Source organism: Lycium barbarum, chromosome 12 (genome assembly GCF_019175385.1).
Source record: "Lycium barbarum isolate Lr01 chromosome 12, ASM1917538v2, whole genome shotgun sequence".
In the NCBI taxonomy this organism is placed as follows: domain Eukaryota; kingdom Viridiplantae; phylum Streptophyta; class Magnoliopsida; order Solanales; family Solanaceae; genus Lycium; species Lycium barbarum.
Window position 1 is genome coordinate 3,807,157 of NC_083348.1, and position 25,557 is coordinate 3,832,713.

A 25,557-nucleotide genomic window follows, 5' to 3' on the forward strand; every position below is an offset into this window, starting at 1 on the left:
TTTCTGTGGGTCTATAACATGGCTTTCAGGCACATTTCTATCTTTTGATAATAAATTGTTTCCATTAATTAAGGTAACTGCTCGTGCCAATTTTTGTAGTTGTCGATCATTTTTCTCAGGATTCTTTTGATGTTCTTGTTGGCAGCCTTTACGACTCCATTCATCTGTGGCCGGTAAGCGGTAGAGTTTCTATGGGTGACCTTGAATTAGTCGTAGATATCCTTCATCAAATGGATGTTCAGATTGGCACCATTGTCTGTGATGATGGATTCCGATACACTGAAATGACATATCAGATTGTTTTTTATGAAGTCAGCCACTACTTTCTTGGTCACTGACTTGTGTGAAGTTGCTTCTACATATTTGGTGAAGTAGTCGATGGCGACTAAGATGAAATGATGTCCGTTGGAGGGTGACGGCTCGATGGGTCCTATGACGTCCATTCCTCATGCCACAAATGGCCAAGGCGATCTCATCGCATGTAATTTTGTGAGGGGAACCTTGATCAGATCCCCGTGTATTTGGCACTAATGGTACTTTTGCACGAATTTATAGGAGTCATGCTCCATGGTCATCCAGTCATATCATGTCCTCAGGATTTTCTTAGCAAGTGTGAATCCATTCATGTGGGGTCTGCATGCCCCTGTGTGTACCTCTTTTAGTAATTTTTTAACCTCTTCGGCGTCCACGCACCTGAGTAACCCGAGGTCAGGGGTCCTTTTATACAATACTTCTTTGTTCAAGAAGAACCCATTAGCCAACCTCCTAATGGTCTTCTTTTGATTTGCTGAACTCTCTGGGGCCTTGATGTCAGCATACCATGGTTGGCCATCCGGCTTGGCCTTGACATGGGTGCAGTGAGCCTGTTCCTCTCTCAGTGTGATCTCTAGCGGATCAATGCAAGTACTCTCGGGGTGCTGGATCATAGATGCTATTGTAGCCAATGCGTCTACGAACTCATTTTGAGCCCTTGAAGTATGTTTGAAGTTGATACTATTGAATCTCCCGCATAATCTCTATACCAGATTCACAGATGGGAGTATCTTATTATTTTTGGTTGCCTAATTTCCTTTCACTTGATTTATGAGTAAATCAGAGTCCCCGATTACCAACAGCTCTTGTATGTTCATGTCCAATGCCATCCTGAGGTCGTGGATACATGCTTCATATTTTGCCATGCTGTTGGTACACCTAGAGTTGAGCTTTGCGGCCATCAGATAAAGTTGTCCTGTTATGATATTAACACCGTCCAGATGCCTGATATTTTGTAATTGATCGTTCCGTCGAAGAACAGTCGCCAACCTGAGTATGGTTCTGCTACCTCTTCTTCCATCGCCATCACTTCCTCATCTGGGAAGAAAGCATGTAATGGTTCAAGTTCGTCATTGACGGGACTTTCTGCCAGCAAGTTCGTCCGTGGGAAAATTGGCTAAATGGCATCGGTTGCCAAAAAATGTATCTCAATGGATCCATTCTAGATATAAGGTGAGTGGTGAATACCGATAGGTAGTGCCTCAGCTTTTGAGAAATTTAGGTCCGAGCACAACAGGATTTTTCTATGAGCATATATCGCTCCTCACAAGATGTGAACTTCTTGCTCAGATAGTAGATGACATCTTTCTTTTTGCCCTCTTCATCATGCTGGGTGAGTATGCACCCGAAAGCATTTTCTGGTACTGACAAATACAGTAACACAAGACTCCCTTGCCTGGGCGGCCACAAGACGGGATGATTAGAAAGGTATCTCTTGATTTTGTCAAATGCCTCTTGTTATTCTCCCATCCAATTCGTGGGAGCGTCTTTCTTGAGCAATTTAAGGATTGGCTCTATAATCACAGTTGACTGGGCTATGAACCGCCCAATGTAGTTTAACCTTCCCAAGAAGCTCATGACCTTTTTCTTGGTCTTGGTAGGCGGTAACTCCTGAATTGCTTTAATTTTGGTAGGATCCAGTTCAATACCCCTTCGACTGACTATGAATCCTAGCAATTTACCCGCAGGCACTCCAAATTCGCACTTCGCAAGGTTTAGCCTTAGATTGAATTTGCGAAGTATGTCAAAGAACTTACGGAAGTGCATGGTATGTTCTGAGCTTTCCCTTGATTTTATGATGACATCGTCCATCTAGACTTCAATCTCATCATATCATGAAATAGGGTAGTCATAGCTCTCATGTACGTAGCACCGGTATTTTTTAGGCCAAACGGAATCACCCTGTAATGGTAGACCCCCTAAGGGGTGATGAAGGTTGTTTTTTCTGCATCTTCTTCGCTCATGAGTGTTTGATGATACCCGGTGAAACAATCCACGAATGACTGCAGCTCGTGCTTGGTGCAGTTGTCTATTAGAATGTGGATGTTTGAGAGAGGAAAGTTGGGGTAGGACTTCACCTCCACTATTCCAAACTTGATCTATTTCTCTACTTCGTCCTTTATCCTGATACTCATGTATGGCTTACATGTTCGCGTCTTTTGCTTGACTGGGGAAAAACCCTCCTTGATGGGTAATATGTGGGCCACTATTTGAGTGCTCAATCCCGATATATCTGTGTATGACCAGGCGAAGACGTTCACATATTCCTTCAACAGAGTTATGAGCTCTTCTTTCGGTGGAGATCTCAAATGAGCACTGATTCGTGTCTCCCTGACATCCTCTTCGTCACCGAGATTGGTCACCTCTGTTTCGTCCATATTCGGCTTCTTCTTATCTTCTAACTCTTCCAACTCTTCTACTAGTCCCTCTAGCATCATGGTCGCTTTATCGTACTCCTGTTGACTATTCCTCCTTCGTTTCGCGACATATCATGACATTTTAGGCCATTTTATTACGTTTACTATTAAAAAGGCAAGGCAAAGTAAAGTTAGGTTTATTATTGTTCGTTATTCTTGGTTAGTTAGAAAATTTTCGTTATTATTATTTGATAAAGGTAGCAGTTTTATGTAGATCGAGGCTTTTCATTAATTCAACAGTAATTGGTTACAAACTGTGGTCCTGGTTCGGAATAACGCCGGACTATTCCCATTTTCAAACATCACGAAGTAATTTAGAAAGGCGATCGTTCGGGCCTCTGTCGATGTCGTCTCTTTTTAACAAAAGATTTTAAGGAAAATCCATCTCTCTACCAAGGAGCCAAGAGGGGAGTATATGTCCAATTTCTCAAGTACTCTCCTGGCTTCAGACGGCATATGGTGAGCATCTCCTGGCTTTTTTCATTGATTGTGTAGCATCCCTCTTCTTCAAACAGCGACTCGAGACCCCCATCAGTTTCTTCTTCATTCAGCATCAGCATCTTTCTGGGAAATGACTGGTACAGACCCGAAATTGGATGAGATAGATTCCCCGCTCTGGTTTTTCTCTTGAGAGCCTTTGTGAGCTCGTCTTCACTAGGAGTATACCCTAGACCGAAGTGGCAATTTTTTTTTGGGATTGGCACAGGCTCTGTTATCCTTTCGAGGTCCCTTCCTAGGCCCTTTCCTGTTTCAAAACCACTTATCAGCATGGTGGAGGTAATCATTTTGTAGACTGCTGGCATCGATTGTCGACCTCCCCTTCTGCATGGGTGGCCCCAACGTATTCCACCATATGGAAGTTTGACATGTGGGGACTCCTCTCAATCACATGTATGATGTTGCAAGGATACTTTTGGATATCCTTCTCGGCTGGAACCACAATTTTCTATCCCTGCCAATCAAATTTTATGGCTTGGTGCAGAGTTGATGGGACTGCGCTGACGGAGTGTATCTAGGGTCTTTCTAGGAGCATGTTGTAGTGGTCGTGATCGCCATGACTTGGAATTCTGCTGTGAAAGAGGCAGGCCCAACTTTGATCTATAGGTCTACTTCTCCCAGGGAATCACTCTAGGATCCATCAAATCCTCTGACGTTCGTCCCGCTCTGGCGGATTTTGGTTATGTCATAACCGAGCTGTGTTAATGTAGTGATGGGGCAGATATTGATGCCTGACCCATTGTCCACAAGGACCCTCCCTATTACCTTGCCACGACACTCTACGGTGACGTTAAGAGCTCTATTGTGGGAGGTTCCTTCTGCTGGCAACTCCCTTTTTGAGATGCAAATTCTGTGTTCCCCAATGATATAGGCTACCAATCCAGCCAAGTATTTGCTGCTTGTACCGGCTGGTACATGTGCATTATCTAACACTCTCATGAGGGCCTGCCTATGTGATGGGGAGCTGGCCAGTAATGATAACATAAATATTTGTGCCGATGTCTTCTTCAGATGCTCAACGATGGAGTAGTCTTTTGGTTGCATGCGCCGCCAGAAATCTTCAGCTTCTCCTTCGGTCATTGCTCTCTTTTGGGTGTTTTCTTTCCTTGTGGCATTTTGAGGCCAGCTCTTCAAGAGTGTAACATCACCCTGAGCGGGTCATGCCTTGAGCCATGGCTACTTGCACAGTGATTGGCTTTTTTGGGGTAGGTGCAATTTGCTGTGATGTCTGTGCTACTACGGGTGCTAGGACCAAAGTCCTGAACCTCGATATAGCTTTTGTGGCTCCCGGTGCTGGGATCAAAACTTTGAAATTGGGGCGCTCCTGGAGTGTGAGAGAGGCTACTGTTTGTTGCAGAAATTCGACTGCTTTGGGGGCCAATGCTTTGCAAGCTTCCCAGTCCTCATCCCTCTCAATCATGTGGACTCCGTTATTTCTATGGCTGGGTAACGGGTTTGTGTTCACATTGGGAGCTGCAGTTTCCAAAGTGATTTTCCTTTTGTCGATCAGATTATGAATTTTGTGCTTGAGATTTATGCAGTCTTATGTGCTGTGCCCATTTCCTCTTGAAAGATAAGTACAAGTCTGATCAGCCTTGAGAATCTGTTCCCCAGCTGTGTTGGTTTTTGAGGGACCTTCTGGATTAGGCCAGCGGCCGATAGCCTTTCTAAAAGCCGAGCCCTGGGCTCGAGAAGTGTTGTGAATTCTCTTACTGGCTTTCTTTTGAGAGCAGGACGTGGAGCATTGTATGCTGGGGGTGGTGGTTGATTTTGGTAGTTCTGAGGTGGTTGATTTGGTGGTGGGCGGTAATTTTATTGAGGTGGCGGTTGATAGGTTTGTTGTGGCGGTGTTCGATAAGCAAGAGCGGACACATGGACACTAGACGGAGCCGTGTAAGCTGGTATAGTAGTGGTGAAGCTAGGCTATACGTAATACATAGGTGTTGGATTATAGGTAGGTGTGGAGTAATTTATGAAGGGAGGATTGCGGTTCTTTTGGGCTTGGGTTTGGAATGTGGGATATGCTTGTCACGTCCTCTTTTTCTTACGGAAGATTCCTACAGTAGCTCGTCCAAATGCCTTGTTGAAGACACTGACTATTTTCCCAGATTTGAGACCATCTTCTATGGCCTCTCCCATTTTGACCAACTCAACAAATGGCCTCCCAGCCATAGATAACATTCTGTCATAGAAATCGGGCTCTTCGGACCTAATAAACACGGAGACTCGCTCTCCCTCACATATCGGTGGCTGCATACGGGCTGCTTTCCTCCCTCCACCTGCTGGCGAACTCTCTATAGTTTTCTGTTGATTTCTGTTTGACCTTTTCAGGGTAGTAGCTGTCGGGTACTGTTTCGACATTAAAGCGGAATCTCTCCATGAAGGATTCTGCCATGTCCTCCTAGGTGAGCCATTGGCGCATATCTTGAGTTGCGAACCACTCAGTGATTTCTTTAGTTAAACTATGATTGAATAGTGGCATAATCAGAGGTTCATTTTTTTTCACTCCGACCAATTGGTCACAGTAGGATCGGAGGTGTGTCTTGGGATTTCCTGTCCGCTAAACATTTCGAATTTTAGGATTTTGAACCCTTCCGGTAAGTCCAAATCCGGATGCATGCACATGTCATCATATCTTAGTCCCGTAGCCTTCCTTGCGGACCTGTTGGATCTCTCTAGTAATTCCTCCATCTTCTTTTCCATATCTCTTTCGCGATTATCCTGTTCAGCCCTACAGGTCTTCTCCATTTCTTCATAATGATCCAGCTCTTTATGCCCTGGGGAGAATTCACTTGGGATGTTGGGAGTGAAGAATAATACTTAGTGGTGGTATGGTTGAGTGGGGCAGTGGAGGTTTGCCCAGTTGGTGGGGCTAGAACACGTACTTGGTTCGTTGGATTGATGAAAACGGGCCGAGGAACCTGGTAAGAAGGGACTGAGAGAGTGGTCCCTGGAATGGGAGTCTATTTTGTTGGTAGTGTAGTGTGGTGTGGTAGGAAGGACCAGTGTGGTTTGGGTTGGAGGAGCTTAGTAGAGGTGGGATGGTTCCTGGTGGGTATATAGGAAAGTGATCAGGCATTGGGGAGCTTAGTGAAGGGAAGGGAGGAGGAGGCCTCCTTTCCTCCGTCGAGGCCTCCTTGTCCGCATTGGCTGCCTCATTCCTAGACACTTTTTCTTAGAGGGCCGTGATGGCGGTTAGTAATGTTGCGATCACATCTTCTTGAGATGATTCTTCCTGTGGGTCTTGGGCATCTCCGACACGGAGAACGAGCTCATTTCCATTATCGGGTGTACCAGTCATCTTTTCTTTTCCTTTGTCTGAGAGGGATGCTAATACGGCTTTGGATCTCGTGAAGTATGCTAGCTTTCGTGCTATGATAATCGGCCTCGTTCTATAAGATAAAAATAACTCAATGATAGACAAAGTTAGTTACTTAACATAACATATAAAGGCAAGATATCACATATTGATATTTAAAGTGCACATAGCACATAAAATCATATATTAAAGCTTCAATATTTTTGATCCTTTGTTCTAAAAGTTCGGAGGTTTATGGGCCTTTTATGTTTGGGTGGATCTCGGTCCAATGGCCTTTATGGCAGACTTACTTTGGCAAATCCTTTCCTATTACAAAAGTTAAATAAATGGGGGGAGAGGAATTATAATTTGTTAGGTACCAGCAAGGGTGAGGGTGCATAGAAGTCAGATCAGATCCCTCGTTGGTCAGGGCATAGTAGTCAGATTCATCATTCGCATCATTCTCTTTTTCTTGAAACTCGGGAAACATCTCGAATGGTTCCTCTTCTCCATCGACCTTTCTGTAAACCTGCTCGAACTCTCAAAACATCCAAATTAACCCGTCTTGACCCGATGTTGACCGTGGTCAATTCCAAATCATCTCAAAAGCTAGTTTCTCAACTAGCTACCTAAATCACACCCGAACCTCTCGGGAACCGTACCAACGACTCGACTAAGTCATAAATCATATTTCAGATCTAATGGAATCGACGAAACATTAAAAAAGACTCATCTATCCTCGATGTTGACTTTGGTAAACCATTCTCATTTCTTAACTTAAGGATTTCCAAAATATCCTTTTCTCTGAAAGCCTCGAGAATCGCGTTACCCATCCCCGCAAGTCATAGACATCAATACGAAGCTAATCGAACCATTAAATTTCCAATCCAGATCTTATTTCTTCCCATGACCATCTTTTCACCATAAATAGACATATTAAATACTAAAACCAACTTAATTATAAAAAACCAAACAAACGAACTCTAAAATTAGATCTGTTGATTTCTATAGGTCATAATTAACATTAAAAATTTAATGAAACATTCAAATCGCCAATCAGAGTATTTTTTCTCAAAACGAACAATTAATCCAAATAATTAAATATCGGAATTTCCAAAATGGAACCTTTTCCCAATGTGAACCAAATGATATCCGTTTGAGTTTAAATTTGGCAAGAACGTCCAAACAATTATTACAGAGATTCTGGAATAGGCGACATGCAAAATAGAGCATCGGTTCTCAAAATGACCGATTAGGTTGTTACATCATCCCCCACTTAAACACACGCTAGTCCTCAAACATAAAGAGAAAGAAGGTATCTGAACTATCAAAAAACTGGGGATATCCACTCCGCATGTCTGACTCGGTCTCTCAAGTATCCTCTTCGACCGGATAATGCTTCTATTGAACCTTCACTGAAACTAACTCTTTGGATCTCAACTTTCGAATCTGCCTATCCAAAATGGCTAACAACTCTTTCTCAAAAGTGAAATTCTGACCAAGCAACATTGAAACCCATTGAATCACATGAGCAGCATCCAAATGGTACTCCCTGAGCATCAAAATATGAAATACAGGGTGAACACCCGACAAACCAGGTGGAAAAGTTAACTCATAGGCTACCTCGCTAATATGCTGAATAATCAGGTGAACACCCGATATACCAGGTGGCAAAGCTAACTCATAGGCTACCTCGCCAATATGATGAATAATCTCAAATGACCCAATATTGTTACACCTTGTAGTTTTATATATTGAGATTCGTTGTACATTAGTTGTCTAAGTTTTGGACACTGGAATTTGCCTTCGAGGTTATATGAGGTTTGGCGTGCTTAAATCATGCTTATAAGCGTTTAAGTTCATGTTTGGTAAGTTACGAAAGGATTCAAAAATAAGTGAATCGAAGCGGAAATGTTCGTCAAAAGTTGTTTTTGGGAAAAATAAGATAGGGGCCATATAATTGAGATATGATCCGTATTGTGAGATATGGACCAAATTTAAGGATTTTAAAAATTTATAGAGAGCAGAATTTTTTAGGGGAATTATATGGACCAACTATACGGTCCGTATAAAATTATTACAGACAGCATGTTGGCCGTATAATTTTATACGGTCCGTATAATCTAAGTCGATGGAATTTTTCCCTTTTGTTATAAATTAAAACCCACGACTTGGGGCTTATTATTTCACTGAATCAGATCCCTAGTGACCCTGTAAGCTCTCCCAACCATTCCTAATCATCCATAAACATTCCAACTCATTTCAAGAGAAGATCAAACAATAAAACCCTAAGCTAATTCATGGAAGGAGATTGTTCTTGCTTCTAGTTCAAGGATTAGTGAACAGGCTTTGGAGTAAGTTGTGTGAGGTGAATTCTTCAAGTTATACGGTATGATTTTCATTCTACTTCTTATGTTAAGGTGATTTGAAGATTTAGCAAGTCTTAAAGGTGAAAATAGTTATGGAGAAAAGTCATAAGGTGTTGTGTTGAAGTTGTTGTTATGGATTGACTATGAAAGGAAGTTTTGGGACTGAATTGAGTTTAATTTGAATGTAATCTCTTGACTATGGCATTGTTGATGTTGTTATTCTTGTTTTGGAGTTTGGTGGAAGTAGCTAATTGAGGGAAATGTTGCCTGATTTTCGTTAGTTCACCAATTAATTTAGCTTGACTTTATGAGAGTTTCTATGACTTAACCATAGTATCAATCATCTTGAATGTAGATTTGCAAGCTCAGGAGGATAGACTTTGAGTGCTTAAGTAGACGACGATGTATGTTAAGGTTGTCCTTTTGTTTCTTATGGCATGATCTTATTGATACAAACCCACACAAATGATATCCATAATGTCCCTATTCCTAGAAGTACTAAAAGCTTATGGTTTTTGATGTTCCTATGATATTGTTGATATTTGTCTCATGATTATTGATCTTTATCTTATGGTTATTGATCTTATTCATTGATGTTAATCTCATCTTATGGTTATTGTTCCTTCAAGGTGAGATACGTTCATGATGATAGTTCTATAATGGTAATCGGAGGTTTTGCCGACCTTACGTCACTCTGACAGAGTCATAACTCTTCTTTGAGCTCTCACGCATGCTTTATATATATATATATGTACCTATTTTCTCACACCGAGCCGGTCTATAGTCGGTCGGGCACGACACCTATTGCGCATACCACTACAGTTGGTTACGGATAACACCGAGCCTTATTAGGGCCGGGTCCGGCTACGGTGTTATGATATATGTATATGTATGAAAATGTTTTTTTAAGGAAAGCATGCATGACATCCGCCTTAAGAGGCATTCAGATGTACAGGTTATTTCTCTTATCTCATATTACTTTCATATCTTTATTATGTTGTTATTCATGCTTTACATACTCAGTACGTTTCGTACTGACATTGTTTTATTTGTGGATGCTGCATTCATGATCGCAGGTAGACATGGAGACAGTTCAGACCCATAGGCTGCCTTCTCAGCAATTACAAAAGCACTCCATTTGTTCCAGAGTTGCAGTTTAGCTTGGTATGGTTCTTTTCTGTACATATGGGCATGGTGGGGTCCTGTCCCGTCTGTAACAACCCGTTTGGTCGTTATATTCCTTTCAGTATTTTCGCCCATTCTCAAGCATTGATTAGCTCACTTTTGACCCGAGAAGACCGCCGACACGCTTCCTGAGGTGTCTAGACCGGATTCGGGCAACTTTTGGAAATATAGGCTTAAAGTGAAAAATGTTTGACCCGAAGTTGACTTTAGGATAAACGGACCCTTTTCGGAATTCCGTCGATTTTGAGAGGTCTGGATGATCGTTTAATACTTGGGGGTGTATTTGGTTTGCTTCCCAAAGCACTTGGATGCATTTCGAGACTTGGGTTGGGAATTTAGAATTAAGGCATTAGGGGTTGACTCGGTCAACGAGACCTCCGTTGGGAATTCTAAGGCCACGGTCACGTTCGTAGCGCGTTTTTGTGTGTGTCTAGGTATATGGTATACAAGCAGATGGCCTCGGGAACTAGTCAGAAAATCGGATCGAGTTGTGAAACTTTGGGAGTTTTCTGGTGTCTCGTGCCAGCTTTGGCGGCACCAGCACCGCGGCAGTGGCACCGCTGGAGCGGTCAATGACTTTTGGTCATTACCACTGAAGCAGCTCCGCTGGGGCGATCCCAGTGCCGCTGAAGCGGGTGACGGGCAGTTTTGTAAAGTTAATGAACTGTTAAAAACCCTTAGACCCTCATTATATCCCATTACAATATTTGAGCTTGAAGAAGCTGTTCTTAGGGATATTTGGAGGAGAATCTAGGAGGTAAATCTTGCCCATTTCTTGATTCTTCCATTAATCCATTATCATGTTAGATTCCGCTTTTCCCATAATAAACCCATGGTGATGGGAGTTCAAAGAGGGTTTTGGAAGAAAATTGTTCCTAGGATTATTAATGATAAATTGGTGATGTTTATGCTAGATAATTACTAATCTAAGCTCATTAATCATATATCTTCCACTTTTAGTGTTGAATTTCGGATTTGGAGACTTAGGGTTTATACCCAATTTGGGGGTTTTGCTTGAAATCTGGAATTAGGCTAATCCTTGAGTTAAATCAATAATTAGTGGTTGGGTTATGATTACCTAGTACTTAATTTGGTAATTTATCCCCGAATTTCCCGTTTTGCCTTGTGGGCCCTTTTTGCCAATTTCCAAGTTTAGTGTCATGCCCCAAACTGAGGAGTCGTGACGAGTGCCTGACCTTTTCTGATCAAGCACTCCTACTTTCGACTAGGCCGCTACATATTTCGTCTAATGGAATAAGAACTGACAAGGCTATCTAACTTTCTAACTACATACAGATGTCTACAGACCTCTTATGGAATATAAACTGTAGGAAGGACGGGACAAGGCCTCGTTATACTCATGTATACAAATCAAAATATCATACCAAAAGACTGCGGCTCCAGACCAAGTGGAGCGCACAAGTATGCAAGGCATGAATAAAGACATAATATAGATATGAAAGACAACATGGAATGAGAGAGATAACTTGTACATCTGGATGCCTTATAAGGCAAATACCATGCATGCTTAGCTTTTTAAAAAAAAACTTTTTCATACATACATACATATCATATATATATATATATATGATATCATCATCATAACATACCCGGCCTTTTCAGGACTAGGTGTGTAACGTACCCGGCCCTTTCGGGACTCGGTGTGTAATGTACCCGGCCCTTTCGGGGCTTAGTGTGTAATACCAACTGATCAGTGGTTGCACAATAGGTGCCGTACCCGGCCGACTATAGTGCGGCTTGGTGTAGTAAAATACGTACATATATATATAAAGCATGCATGAGAGCCAAATAAAAGTTATAAATACATCGGAGTGACGTAAGGTCGGTAACCTCCGATTTTAATTATGGAATTATCATCATGCATATATCTTACCTTGAAAGAACAAAATCGTAAGATGAGATCAATATCAAAAAATATAATCAATAATCTTGAAACCAGCTTAATAATCTCATAATGACATTAAAACCAACTTTGGAATCTCCAGAAATGGGATCATCATAATCATCATCATGGTCATTATAGAAAACATTCGTCTTTAGCATCATAAAAAATTGGAGAATCATAAACTTTTAACGTTCTTAGAAATGAGGTTTTCATGGAATTCATGCATGGGTTCGTAAGAAGCGAATCATGCCTTTAGAAAGAAAGGGATTAGCCTTACATACCTTTCGGTCTCCTTAGCCACTTAACGTTTATCCTTCCAAGCTCGTGGGTCTACATATAAACCATTCATACCATTGTTAGGCTCAATGTCATACGCTCATCTTAAGCCTTTAATTCAATTCCATTTAGAATCTGCCGAAATTCAGGCAACATCTCCCCTATTTATATGCCTACCCTGAAATCACAATCCAACAACCAAAAACAACAACAACAACAATACCAACATCACAACAACATTATCAACACCAATAGGCTCCATAAAAATCCCACATGATATTTTCCAAGTTTTTCAACTAACCAACTTATTCTACGACTATTTAATAACTTTATCTCCGTAAATAAACTGAAATTAATATTAATAAGGAGAGATTCATACCTTATTCTCACTAGATCCGCAAGATCTTCAATATTTGCTTTGAATCCAAGCTGAAATCCACCGCAAAACGATACTATAATCACAGCTGCACACTTCCCGAGCCTCGTATATAATCCCGTCACTTGAAATCACTCCAATCCCTCACTTTTATGTTACACACACACCTATGTATGTTGGCTGAGATTTTGGGGAAAATTATGGGTGAAAAATGAGGGCTTTGCCCATTATATAGGGTGTTTAAGTCAGTTTCCACCGACTCAAAATTTAGCCTTCGCGTTCGCGACCTTGGGTCGCATTCGCGAAGGGTTAATCCCTTCTCCCCTTCAAGTTCGCGGCCCTTTGGCCGCATTCGCGAAGGGTTAGTTTTTGCTCTGGCGGCATAACTTGTAACATCCCTAACTCTCTACTCTGATGTCCTATCGACGAACGGTTTATTACGTTGGAAACTAGACTTCATGAACTTCTATTTAGGCTTTTGCTTTTCTCCAAAACTACTCATATACTAAAATATATTCCTTCCTCATGTAGGGCCAAAATTACCCCTCATATTTTCTCCAAAATCCAACAAACTTAATTACCTTGATTTACTTGCCTTCCAATCCTTCCACAGCTTATTATATGAACTTAAACCCTCATAAACATACGATAAGCCCATCTAATCTCATGTATCCTTGGAGGTAACTCCAATGTCCATACTTAAAACAGCCAACACCTACGAATTTCAACGTACAGAACTACGGGGTGTAACATCCTCCCCCCTTTCAAAAACATTCGTCCTCGAATGTTGAAGTAGAGTTCGCTTTGAGGTAGATGTCAATGTTCTTCCCTGTATTTGCTGGTATTTACTTTACTTATGTGCAATCTAACTTGCTTATTAAGACTGAGCTTATTTGAATTGCGCCACTTATCCTTCTTCTTTTGTGGAAAAAAATTATGCTCGTGCTCAAGGTCGCCCCTTTTTCTTACTAACTCTTCGTGCTTAGTCATTCTTGTTGTCTCTTCACCTCTATTGTCTACACTGTTATACACCTTTTTTTTCGATACATACTTTTATCCAATTTCTGATCCCATCTTCATTTTATTCAGGAATTCTTGTTCTCTCCGATCTCTACGTATCCTTCTTATACTTCACAAATATCCTCGGCCTTTGTTTTGTTCGAGTTGACGCACTTTCCCCTTGAAATAATTTCAAAACTGGTCATATTATAGCCTTCTTTTCTTTCTTACAGCAGTCGAATCAATTCCTGTGGTATAAATACACCAGCTAGTGTAACACCAAAATCCCTTGCTTAATCCTTTCTTCCTTTGATTTGACTTATTGCGTTCGGGTTGGCTATTCGTATCAATAACATCCTTTGATCATTTGCTTTAGGGTCCTCCTCTTACTTTGGACCTTCGCCCCACTTTCATTTAATAAGTCTTTCTCATAGTCTGGCGCACCTATCTATCATTTCGGTTTATCAATCAAGTGGGTCGCTTAATTCTTTAAATGCCTCTCTTCTCTATTTATATCGTTAACTCCTTTTCTCGTGATCTTATCTCCAACTATTTCCATGACTTCCCCTTCAGTTGGCTTAGCCCAACCTGTTTCGTGACTCTTTATTTCTCCACCAATGAACAACTTTTCTTATTTAGCTGTAGCACTTTTCCTTACTCGCTTCTCTGGTGCTATCTTAGATTATCCCTTTTAGTCTGGTCGACTTTATATATATAGCATATCATGTCCTTTTAGCTTCTTGGCTGGATCCCTTTAATTCCTTACAAACTCATCATAGTTCCATCTGTGGTAACGCCCAGGTGATTAGTATTAACTTTTCCCTACTAACGTCTTATTATTCTCGATGATGATTTGTCCTAAGATTGTTCATGCCCTGTATATCATGTAGCCGAGAGGTTTATATTCAAATTGTACTCGATCAACCAGACTCCTTTTCACAATCCGTCCCTGACAACAATCGGAACACAATACCTTATACACTTGTATTCAACACTTCCTCATTATTATTATTATCTCTCATAGCCAAGTTACATTCATAACATATTAAAAATTGCAATGTATGCTGGCTTACGACTCAAGACGTCTTTAAATCCATATTTGGAACTTCCCTCGTATTTCCTCTCCTTAAATCTTAACATATTTAACAAAATCTCACTTAATCACAACCTTTTGTAGTTATTCCCCTTTTGTTAAACTCTTCATTTAATCTTATACTAAAATCTCCTTTTTACTTCTTTGATTATCTTGTCATGCATTCTTGTTCCACTTTTGTTTCATATATATACCTGCATTTATTCCATTCCCACTTTCCGTTAGTAAACCGATACATCTCAACTTTGGCTTCTTCAAGCCAATATATTTGCCCCTTTCCGAGCTTAGGAGTAGTGTAATTCATCTCGAAATTGAATTTAGCTTTCCCCCGCCTTTCCAGGAATATTTTCATATACTAGTAATATTCAAATACTCACCATCTCTGGTAAACATGTGGCCAGCTTTACCGGTCCTCTAACTATTTATCCCATACAATACTAGAATTCCTTTCATTGCCTGGTTTTAGTCATTCCCCTTTCATTAGCTGAGCTTTTGTATCGAGTCAAAAGTTTACACATATTGATTAAAATCCCGACCACTTCTTCCTTTCGTGATCATTAATCCTTTAGGCCAATGAATTAATAGTGATATCAAAGTTTTTCGGGGTCTTTATACAATGCTCCTTTAACCATAATCTTCATTCCTGACTACTTTTACTATGATCCTTAAGATTCTTCTTACTTGAAATTCCTGATTTACATCTATACTATACTATTCATTCTCACGATTCATTCGTTTCCCCTTGCATCATAGTTTTGTATCATAGTCCTTCATTTACCAACTCTTGTGCTTATCATGAGATGTCCGTAAAGTATACTCTTTTCTTTTTCTCCCTTTGTCCAGCTCTTGAGATATTACAACTTATCCGTATTCATGCACATCCCTTGTACATTCTTCATATTTCCTTTATGATCGAATTTCTATACTTCTTACTATGACTCTTATCTCCAGTCATCGATATTTTGTCTCTTGGCCAAACTTATTAGCTTATTATCATTCCTCTTGTCCTTGATGATTGTATATATCCTCTTGCCCAATCCATTAGTTCCCTTTCTTACTTTTTTCCCTTAGAACCTTGCTTAACATTCCTCACTCATAAAGCACTCTTCTCCTCTTTGCCATTTTACCACATTGGCCCCAGAATTCATAAAATACTCTATTAGAAGTATGAACCTGTTCCATTTACAAGGTCGTCTCTTAGGGGGGTTGTCTGTTCCCTATGCGAACGTATCAATATGGCCTCATATTTATCCTCTCAGACGTACCTTAAGAGTCAGACTTTCCTTGACCTTTTTTGTATAATTTGATGATTCCCTCTCGGATCGCATCCACATCCATTGTTATTATACTGTTAACCTTATTTATCCCGGTCTGCTCTCAAGATCATCGCATTTATCCTTTGTCACATTTTGCCATATCCATCCTTTCTGCTTACTTACTTTAGGGATTTACCCAAATGGCTTTTCGCCTTTACTGTCGCCTTAATCCTCTTCTAAAAAATTCCACTCAACCCTTACTAGCACATACTTCCCTTACTCATTCTTCTTCTCTCCTCACGATATCATAATATTGTTACTCTTATATATATATATATATATATATATATATATATATATATATATATATATATATACGTACTCCTCCTTCCCCAATATTATTATATCATAATTACTCTACTTTAACATTCGGAGAAAGACAATATCCACTTATCCTGTAGCAATGGCTACCTTAATTTCAATACCCAACTTGATCAGTACGTTTAGTACCTCATAAGATAAATCATAAGGCTCATATGTTTCCTGTTGTCAAATGACCTTCACCACATTTGCTGAAAAAAAAAAGATTAAGATACCTTTCCTTAGAAGGATCTCATCCGTCCTTTTTATTACAGCCTGGTCTTTATCACCTATGCTGAGACATCTATTTGAAGTTCTAAAGGAAAACTCGAATAAAATTCTATAATACATTTTCCCCCGTGGTTAGAAAAGTCCTTGACTTCCGTGGTTGGTTAAATACTATTATAACCTCTGAAATTTCCAACGCCTAGAAAATTGCCACAGTCACAAATCAACACACGCGACTGCTTTTCTTCCTTAATGCCAGGGTCGCTAGCTGTAACAAAATGTCTTAGTCACAATTATCCATGATTACTTTGGTGATTAACTTCCTCAAAATTTTCATTCGCCCACTGTTGCACTTTATTTTTTACCAAAGGCTAAACAAAGCACAACTTATGGAACTCTGAAAGAATTAATTATGTACAGAGTCGCCACCTAGCATTTAAGGTATACTAGGGTACCTATAAATTATTAATATATGCAGCTTAACATGGTCTACGAAAATAAGTGAGATTCTAGGTAAGGGTTCAAATTATTCCGAAGGGAAGGTGTTAGGCATCCTTCAGAATCCACAAATGTGGTTCTCGGCTGGACCAATTTAACTATACGAGGGATGTGTAAAAAGGCTTTATTATTTACAAAAATTAATAGAATTTAGACTAAAGAATGATATGAATATTCACATAAATAATCATGCAATAGGTATTTTATACATATGTGATATAATAATTATTAAAAAAAAAGTCATGTGCAATTTAGAAGCTTGGGTATGTGACAAAGGTATAAAAAAATGGGCATGAAATTATTTTACACTCGAAGTGAGTTAACTAATTTAACTAACTAAGTATGTACGCCTAATCAATTAATTATGAGAGTATATTCTAAAGCCTAAATATTGAGGCAAATCACCCTATTTATTTACTTAAGTGTGCTAAGCTATTGAATTAAAACTCTAGCAAAACATGATAACTATAAGAATATTAGCTACAAAAATAATAACTGCCTAATATTAATTTGTCTAAAACACATAAAATTTAAATCACCTAAGCAGATCATAAATAAATACCACTAACGTACACCCTAAAAAGTAAAGTTTCACTATATTTTATGCTTGCATAATTTAAGAATGCAAAAAATATAAACAAAGAATTTAAGAAGCTAATTTGAACTTCTTTTGAGTGTCATCTTCAAAAAAAATAACTTCGGATACCTGCGTGAAACTTAATAAAAAATGTTAGTAAGAGAATAAATAATTATCAGATAAATTAAAAAATAATGAATAAACTTAAAATAAAAATCCGTCTTTGTACATGAAAGGCCTTGGAAATCGACGGAAATTTCTTCATCGACCATCTCAATTGGGATTCACGATTCCAAATTTATAAAAAAGAACACAAAAAACAAACTACAGAATGATCTTTCCCAACGACCAACAACAGCCCATCAAAAGTCAATTACTCAAGAGGGGTAATCATTCACAAAGAACCCAACTTTCTCAAATTGGGATTCACGATTTTGCAGCAACAACTTAATCAATTTAAAGATATATAGAAATTGGCGAAAAGGGCTATAAAGCAAAGCAAGATCTAACAACCCATTGAAACTCAAAACTGAAACAGAAAAAAGCTTACTTTGTAGAGGATTTTAATCAGATGCAAAATTGGCAAAGACTCAATTGACTTTACTAGTCATAGAACTATTTAGATTGATGTGAATCTTGAACTGGTTTTGAGATTTTTTACAAGTCATCCATTTATCAGTAAGTTATCACCATCCAAAACTGAAAGAATAACTGGTCTTTTTTTTTTTTTTGTTCTCTTTCGAAAAGAACATAAATGATGATGATGATAGTGTTGGTGATGATGGTGGCGACGTGATGAGGCAGTGGTGACTGATGGAAGAGGAAGATGAAGTTGTGGGGCAGTGGCATTGGGGTGGTTGTCCGGTGGTTCTCGACTGCTCCAGCGTCGGGCAGTGGGGGTAGTGGCAACGTTAATGGGGAGAGGGAGATCAAGTGGGGCTGTGCGGTGATGGTGGTAGTTTGGTAAAGATGGGCGGAGCGTCGCCGGAGCTCGTGGAGGCGGCGGCGGCTAGGGAGGAAAACGAAGGGTGGAGAAGAAGAGCGGTGATGTTGGCGCGTCGCCGGAGCTCGGAGCTCCGGCGGGGAGGCGGCGGCGGCGGCGGCTGTGGAAAAAAAAATGAGAGGGAAAATAAAGTGTTTAGGGTTTGGTTTTGTTGGAAGAGAAAGAGTTAAAATCTGAAAATTAAGTGTGTGGTGTGTGTAAATATGTGTTGGATCCCATCATTAAATTAACCCCCTTTTTCTTATAATATAAACAAACACCCCTTTTTTTATGCCCAAAAATAATGAAGCCATACCCCTTTGTCCCCAACCCATCATCTCAATTAACTCTTTTAAAAAAAAAAAAAAAAAAGTGATGAGATCTTGACTTGACCAAATTTTACTCTGCGTTTAAAAATTAATTACTTCGATTTTCTCTGCACTGTCAGACTGTACTAAAATGTAGTTAATTAATACATGTATAAGTAATAACGCAAGTATAAAATATAAATATTAATGTCTATGATATGAAAATGTATTGCTATAAAATTAAGAAACAATTATTAATTGCACAAAAAAAATGGTAGTATTACGCTGTACATGTGCAAAATAATGATTCTTGAAAAAATGACAATAAATTGAGAAAATTCCTAAAATAAGGATAATCATCAATAAATTGTTGAAAAAATGTAAAAAATGTGTAAAAATGTATTTCGTGCCCTTTAACGAATCAGGGCCCCCAAAACGTTAATTTTAAGCACGTCGAGCCAAAATTAGGTGTCAACAACTTGTCCCTCTTCGACCGGAGACGATGAAAGAGTTTTCGGACGAAGACGTTGACATTTAGCCTATTTTGGCTCGACAAAAAATTGCTAAAAGGATATGTAAGGAGAAAGAGGCCAGACGTTGGTAGAGCTTTGACAATACTCTCAGTCCGTCGGCAAGGTTGCGATAAAAAGAAAAATGATAAAAGGGAAGGATTGTATACTTGCTGGGGAAAGAATGATTCTCGTCCCGATGTGACTGAACTCTGCATAGAGCTTCCTACATATCTCGTCAATCACGAGAATCAGGTCAATGTAGTTCGAAAGGTGATAACTAATGGATGTTGTGGCAAATTTTGATCGTCCAATCGAAATTTTGCCCAGTGTTGTCAGAATGGTCCTAGCAAGTGTAGGATGAAGAACGGTCGTTTTATGTAACACCCTTTTTTTTTTTTTTTTTAAGCCGGCATGATGCAACGCGTTTGAAGGGTATCTGAAAGTGATAATGCAATGCATGTGCAGTGTTTGCGAGCATTCGCAAAGCAATGATGCAATGTATGTGCAGTGCGTCTGCGAGCATACGCAGGGCATTTAAAACAAACAAATGCAGGTACGGTGCAATGCGTCTGCGAGCATACGCAGGGGCATTTGAAAACAATAAAACAATGCAGGTGCAGTACAATGCGGCTGCGAGCATATGCAGGGGCATTTGAAAACAATAAAAAAATGCAGGTGCGGTGCAATGCGGCTGCGAGCATACGCAGGGGCATTAAGAAAACAATAATAAAACAAGGCAGATGCGGTGCGATGTCTTATGCAGAAATTTTCAAAGGGCGGTGCGCGGCCCGTGCAACATATGAAAGGCGGTGCAAATTACAAAGGGTGGTGCATGACCCATGTAACATATGAAAAGGATGCAAAGGGCGGTGCGCAGCCCATGCATCACATGAAAGGCGGTGCTCAGCCTTATGCAGAAATTACAAAGGGCGGTGCGCAGCCCATGCAACATGAAAGGCGGTGCTCAGCCTTATGCAGAAATTTAAATGGGCGGTGCGCAACCCATGCAACATGAAAGGCGGTGCTCAGCCTTATGCAGAAATTTAAAAGGGCGGTGCATGGCCCAGGAAATATATGAAAGCGATGCAAAGGGCGGTGCGCAGCCCATGCATCATATGAAAGGCGGTGCACAGCCTTATGCAGAAATTTAAAAAGGGCGGTGCATGGCCCAGACAATATATGAAAGCGATGCAAAGGGCGGTGCGCAGCCCATGCATCATATGAAAGGCGGTGCTCAGCCTTATGCAGAAATTTAAAAGGTCGGTGCATGGCCCAGGCAATATATGAAAGCGATGCAAAGGGTGGTGCGCAGCCCATGCATCATATGAAAGGCGGTGCACAGCCTTATGCAGAAATTTAAAAAGGGCGGTGCATGGCCCAGGCAATATATGAAAGCGATGCAAAGGGCGGTGCGCAGCCCATGCATCGTATGAAAGGCGGTGCTCAGCCTTATGCAGAAATTACAAAGGGCGATGCATGGCCCATGTAACATATGAAAGCGATGCGAAGGGCGGTGCGCAGCCCGTGCATCTTTTGAAAGGCAGTGCTCAGCCTTATGCATAAATTACAAAGGGCGGTGCATGGCCCATGTAACATATGAAAGCGATGCGAAGGGCGGTGCACAACCCGTGCATCATATGAAAGGCGGTGCTCAGCCTTATGCAGAAATTACAAAGGGCGGTGCATGGCCCATGCAACATGAAAGGCGGTGCTCAGCCTTATGCAGAAATTTAAATGGGCGGTGCGCAGCCCATGCAACATGAAAGGCGGTGCTCAGCCTTATGCAGAAATTACAAAGGGCGGTGCATGGCCCATGTAATATATGAAAGCGATGCAAAGGGCGGTGCGCAGCCCATGCATCATATGAAAGGCGGTGCACAGCCTTATGCAGAAATTTAAAAGGGCGGTGCATGGCCCAGGCAGTAATAAAAGGCGGTGAGCAATGCAGGTGCAATGCAATGCGGCTGCGAGCATACGCAGAGGCATTTGAAAATAATAAAGCAATGCTGGTGTGGAGGGTAACGCCTTTGCTTCGGCGCGAATGAAGTGCAGAAGGTAAGGTCCTTGGGCCATGAAATGGTGCCTTTAGGCGATGAGAATGATGCCTTTAGACTATGACGCCCTCGATGTCCTGTTGTGGGGCTGGACGAGCCAATGCAGTGTCCTACTGTGGGGCCGGATGAGCCCGTGCCTTTTCTCTCAAAATGTGCCATTGGTGGAATTTTTTAGGGCCCCCTCAAAAATTCTGTCCCAGTTTAAACAAACAAAAATTCGCATACTTCCAGCGGAAAGTGATGTGCACTTGCTTTTTTTTATTATTATTATTATTTTTTTTTTAAGCTACTCAAAAATGTTCTCCCAATTTCATGCTTCAGCGGAGAAATACGAGGATCTTTCATGGTAAGACCAGATGTCGATACCTCGTAGAGTTAGTAACAACACAACAACATTGAACTATATTTACTATGCAACGATAAAAAACAAAATTAAGAAAAAAAAATAACAAAATCACGAAAGCAAAATCTAGATTTTTTTTTTTTTAATAATAACAATGATTGATATAACATGCCCCGACTTTAGTTGGTACCAACAATTAGTATTGTGCATAAGAATTCACCATTATTTATCGTCCAACAAACCAAGATCGACTTATTGGTAATTCCTATAGCTTCAAGTGGTACCTCAGACATACCTAAAGATCGACAAGATTGGTTCATTTTGCTTCAAACAAGGATTATGAACTATACCTATCCTCATGTTTCAAGTGCCCTCACCAGAAAGAAAGTCCCTTTTCACACATATTCAGTATTTTTGAACTTTGAGACATCTAGAGAAGTACACTCAAACTCAGAAAGATGTTCAATGCTTGCAATTGTAATACCATAAGCTTGGCCGTCATGTAAGTATCCACTAATGAGAGAAACCTTAGCATAGAATCATGTAGGGCTTGTTATGGTGTTGTAATGTAGGCTTGGGAAAAGGGTAGGATATTATTTGGGTAAGGAGTGACTAATCCTTCCCTAAGCGTTGCAATATGTCTGTGCTTAGTATTTGTGTGCTCTGACGCTGATCTACTTTGTTTTATTGTCCCTTTCTTTTGTACTTGTGCGACCTCTTTTGCAAGTTAAAGCCCTTTTATTTTTTGAGTTTAGGGTTGCATGCCCGAGACTCTGTGGGGATTAAGAGAATTGACCTGGGTTGTATGCCCGAGGTCTTGATACTAATTCCGAGTTGTATGCCTGAGTGTGAAAAATAAAAAGGAATAACGGGTTGTATGTCCGAGATCCCGAATGACTGAGGTTTTTTTTTTTTTTTTTTGTGTTTTTGTGGGCTCCTTCTTGCTTTGGAGGTCGTTCTTAGCCTTTGTTTTTCTGGGACGGTCGAATCATTTTTTTTTTTTTTGGAAACTTCAGCTCAGATCTCTATCCGCGATTGCACATTTTTAGTACGCTCAGGGAGGTTGGGGCAAGAGAGAGATAGTGCATATAAGCACTCAGAAATGGTATGGGCTTATGATGTGGTGGTCAAAGAAAAGGCTTTAGGCTCAAATGCTAGGGATAATGTCATTTGGTAGGCTGGAAAGGCTCAAACGGGTCAAAGAAAGCCTACGATCCTTTTCTATGCTGAGTGTTACTCATAATTTCGCCTCAACAGACATTCATGCCAAGTTCTAGATCACAATGCAATGCAATTGAACGCTATCTAAAGCTCACCACACAATGCACATGAAACAATGAGGTTGGTTTTGTTCTTGTCTTATAAGCATGCAATAGAATTTTTCAAGTATCACTTAAGGTGTGAATGAGAGGTACCAAAAGAATCTATGGTTTACCACAAAGTCAGTCCTCTCTATCATATTGATTATCACTTGTTTATTTCATATGCACAATCCTAACTGTGTTGGTACCAACCAAGTCAAAGATATGAATCTAAATTTTTTTATTTTTGTTTTGTATTATTTTTTAATAGGGGTATCGAACCGAAAAAGGGTTGCCTACGTATCTCATCTTAGATGAGAATCAGGTGCGCGTAGTTCGTTCAGATAAGATAGAAAGAAAGAAATAAAATATTTTTGTGATTTTTCAAAAATAAAGTTTTTTTTTTTGTGATTTTTTGAATAATGAATACCGAACCCAAAAGGGCTGCCTACGTATCTCATCAAAGAAGAGAATCAGGTGTGCGTAGTTCTTGCAAATAGGATATAAAATGCATGATTGAAGAAAAAACATTTTACAAAATGCAGGGTTCAACACAAGTCAACTAAAAATAGTTAGATAAAGTGCTAAGGTATTGCAAAGCAAATAACAACAATATTTATTTAAAAACAAAACATGTAACAAATAAAGAGTATGTGAAAAATGAAAAGAATGTTCGAAATAAAGGATAAAATTCAATCTACCTAAAAACAACTGCAAAATGGAATGTACAGTAACTTAGGAATTCTAAGAGTTGGTTTTCCTATGACACAAGGCTCCCCCAAGCGGACAACTTGGGAGTGGAAAGTCCGTGGCCGTCGACTGCACCGCCGATCGACTAAATCCACAAGATCGATCCAACTAAAAGGGTAATTTAGTAGTGCACGGCCGCGAACCGCGAAACCGCTTTAAGTGTGTGAATTTGTGTGAATTTTCCAGGAGTGAAGGAAATATGAACGGAATGCCATTTTTTATAAACCGATAACACGTATGAATATTAATATAAAACCACCAAAAGATAGCAATCAAAGAGAAACAGTAAAAGCAAGATGCATAATTTACAATAAAGTAAAAAATGAGTATGGTAAATAAAACTTGCTAGTAAAAAGGCAATAATACAGTGTATGAAATTAAAAGCAGATATGTACGTAAACAAATAAGGGAATATACATGACGAATAAATATAGGCAAGTAAAATAAAGAAAAATTCAAATAAAGACAACATACCTCGAATAACAAATTGAGTCCATATGATTAGAACCTAAGTGTCCCCAGCAGAGTCGCCATGTTGTTGCACCTTATTTTTTACCAAAGGCTAAACAAAGCACAACTTATGAAACTCTGAAAGAATTAATTATGTACAGAGTCGCCACCTAGCATTTAAGGTATACTAGGGTACCTATAAATTATTAATATATGCAGCTTAACATGGTCTACGAAAATAAGTGAGATTCTAGGTAAGGGTTCAAATTATTCCGAAGGGAAGGTGTTAGGCATCCTTCAGAATCCACAAATGTGGTTCCTGGCTGGACCAATTTAACTATACGAGGGATGTGTAAAAAGGCTTTATTATTTACAAACATTAATAGAATTTAGACTAAAGAATGATATGAATATTCACATAAATAATCATGCAATACGTATTTTATACATATGTGATATAATAATTATTAAAAAAAAAGTCATGTGCAATTTAGAAGCTTGGGTATGTGACAAAGGTATAAAAAAATGGGCATGAAATTATTTTACACTCGAAGTGAGTTAACTAATTTAACTAACTAAGTATGTACGCCTAATCAATTAATTATGAGAGTATATTCTAAAGCCTAAATATTGAGGCAAATCACCCTATTTATTTACTTAAGTGTGCTAAGCTATTGAATTAAAACTCTAGCAAAACATGATAACTATAAGAATATTAGCTACAAAAATAATAACTGCCTAATATTAATTTGTCTAAAACACATAAAATTTAAATCACCTAAGCAGATCATAAATAAATACCACTAACGTACACCCTAAAAAGTAAAATTTCACTATATTTTATGCTTGCATAATTTAAGAATGCAAAAAATATAAACAAAGAATTTAAGAAGCTAATTTGAACTTCTTTTGAGTGTCATCTTCAAAAAAAATAACTTCGGATACCTGCGTGAGACTTAATAAAAAATGTTAGTAAGAGAATAAATAATTATCAGATAAATTAAAAAATAATGAATAAACTTAAAATAAAAATCCGTCTTTGTACATGAAAGGCCTTGGAAATCGACGGAAATTTCTTCATCGGCCATCTCAATTGGGATTCAAGATTCCAAATTTATAAAAAAGAACACAAAAAACAAACTACAGAATGATCTTTCCCAACGACCAACAACAGCCCATCAAAAGTCAATTACTCAAGACGGGTAATCA

At 39.5% G+C, this 25,557-nt stretch overlaps 1 protein-coding gene and 1 long non-coding RNA gene across 2 annotated transcripts in view; one reads left to right on the forward strand and one right to left on the reverse strand.

Moving 5' to 3' along the window:
- Positions 1–206: 206 nt before the first annotated feature.
- On the reverse strand, positions 207–2,750 carry LOC132624081 (uncharacterized). The gene is made up of 3 exons (XM_060338912.1): positions 2,574–2,750; positions 694–1,016; positions 207–279 (listed from the first exon to the last, which is right to left on the reverse strand). The coding sequence occupies exons 1-3, from the start codon at positions 2,748–2,750 to the stop codon at positions 207–209; spliced, it is 573 nt and encodes a 190-aa protein (XP_060194895.1).
- A 5,033-nt stretch (positions 2,751–7,783) lies between these two features.
- Positions 7,784–25,557, forward strand: part of LOC132623515 (uncharacterized) — a 31,674-nt gene continuing 13,900 nt past the window's right edge. The window contains exons 1-2 of the long non-coding RNA XR_009576264.1: positions 7,784–9,849; positions 9,971–10,058. This is a non-coding gene — a long non-coding RNA (uncharacterized LOC132623515). The remainder of the gene's footprint in view (positions 9,850–9,970; positions 10,059–25,557) is intronic.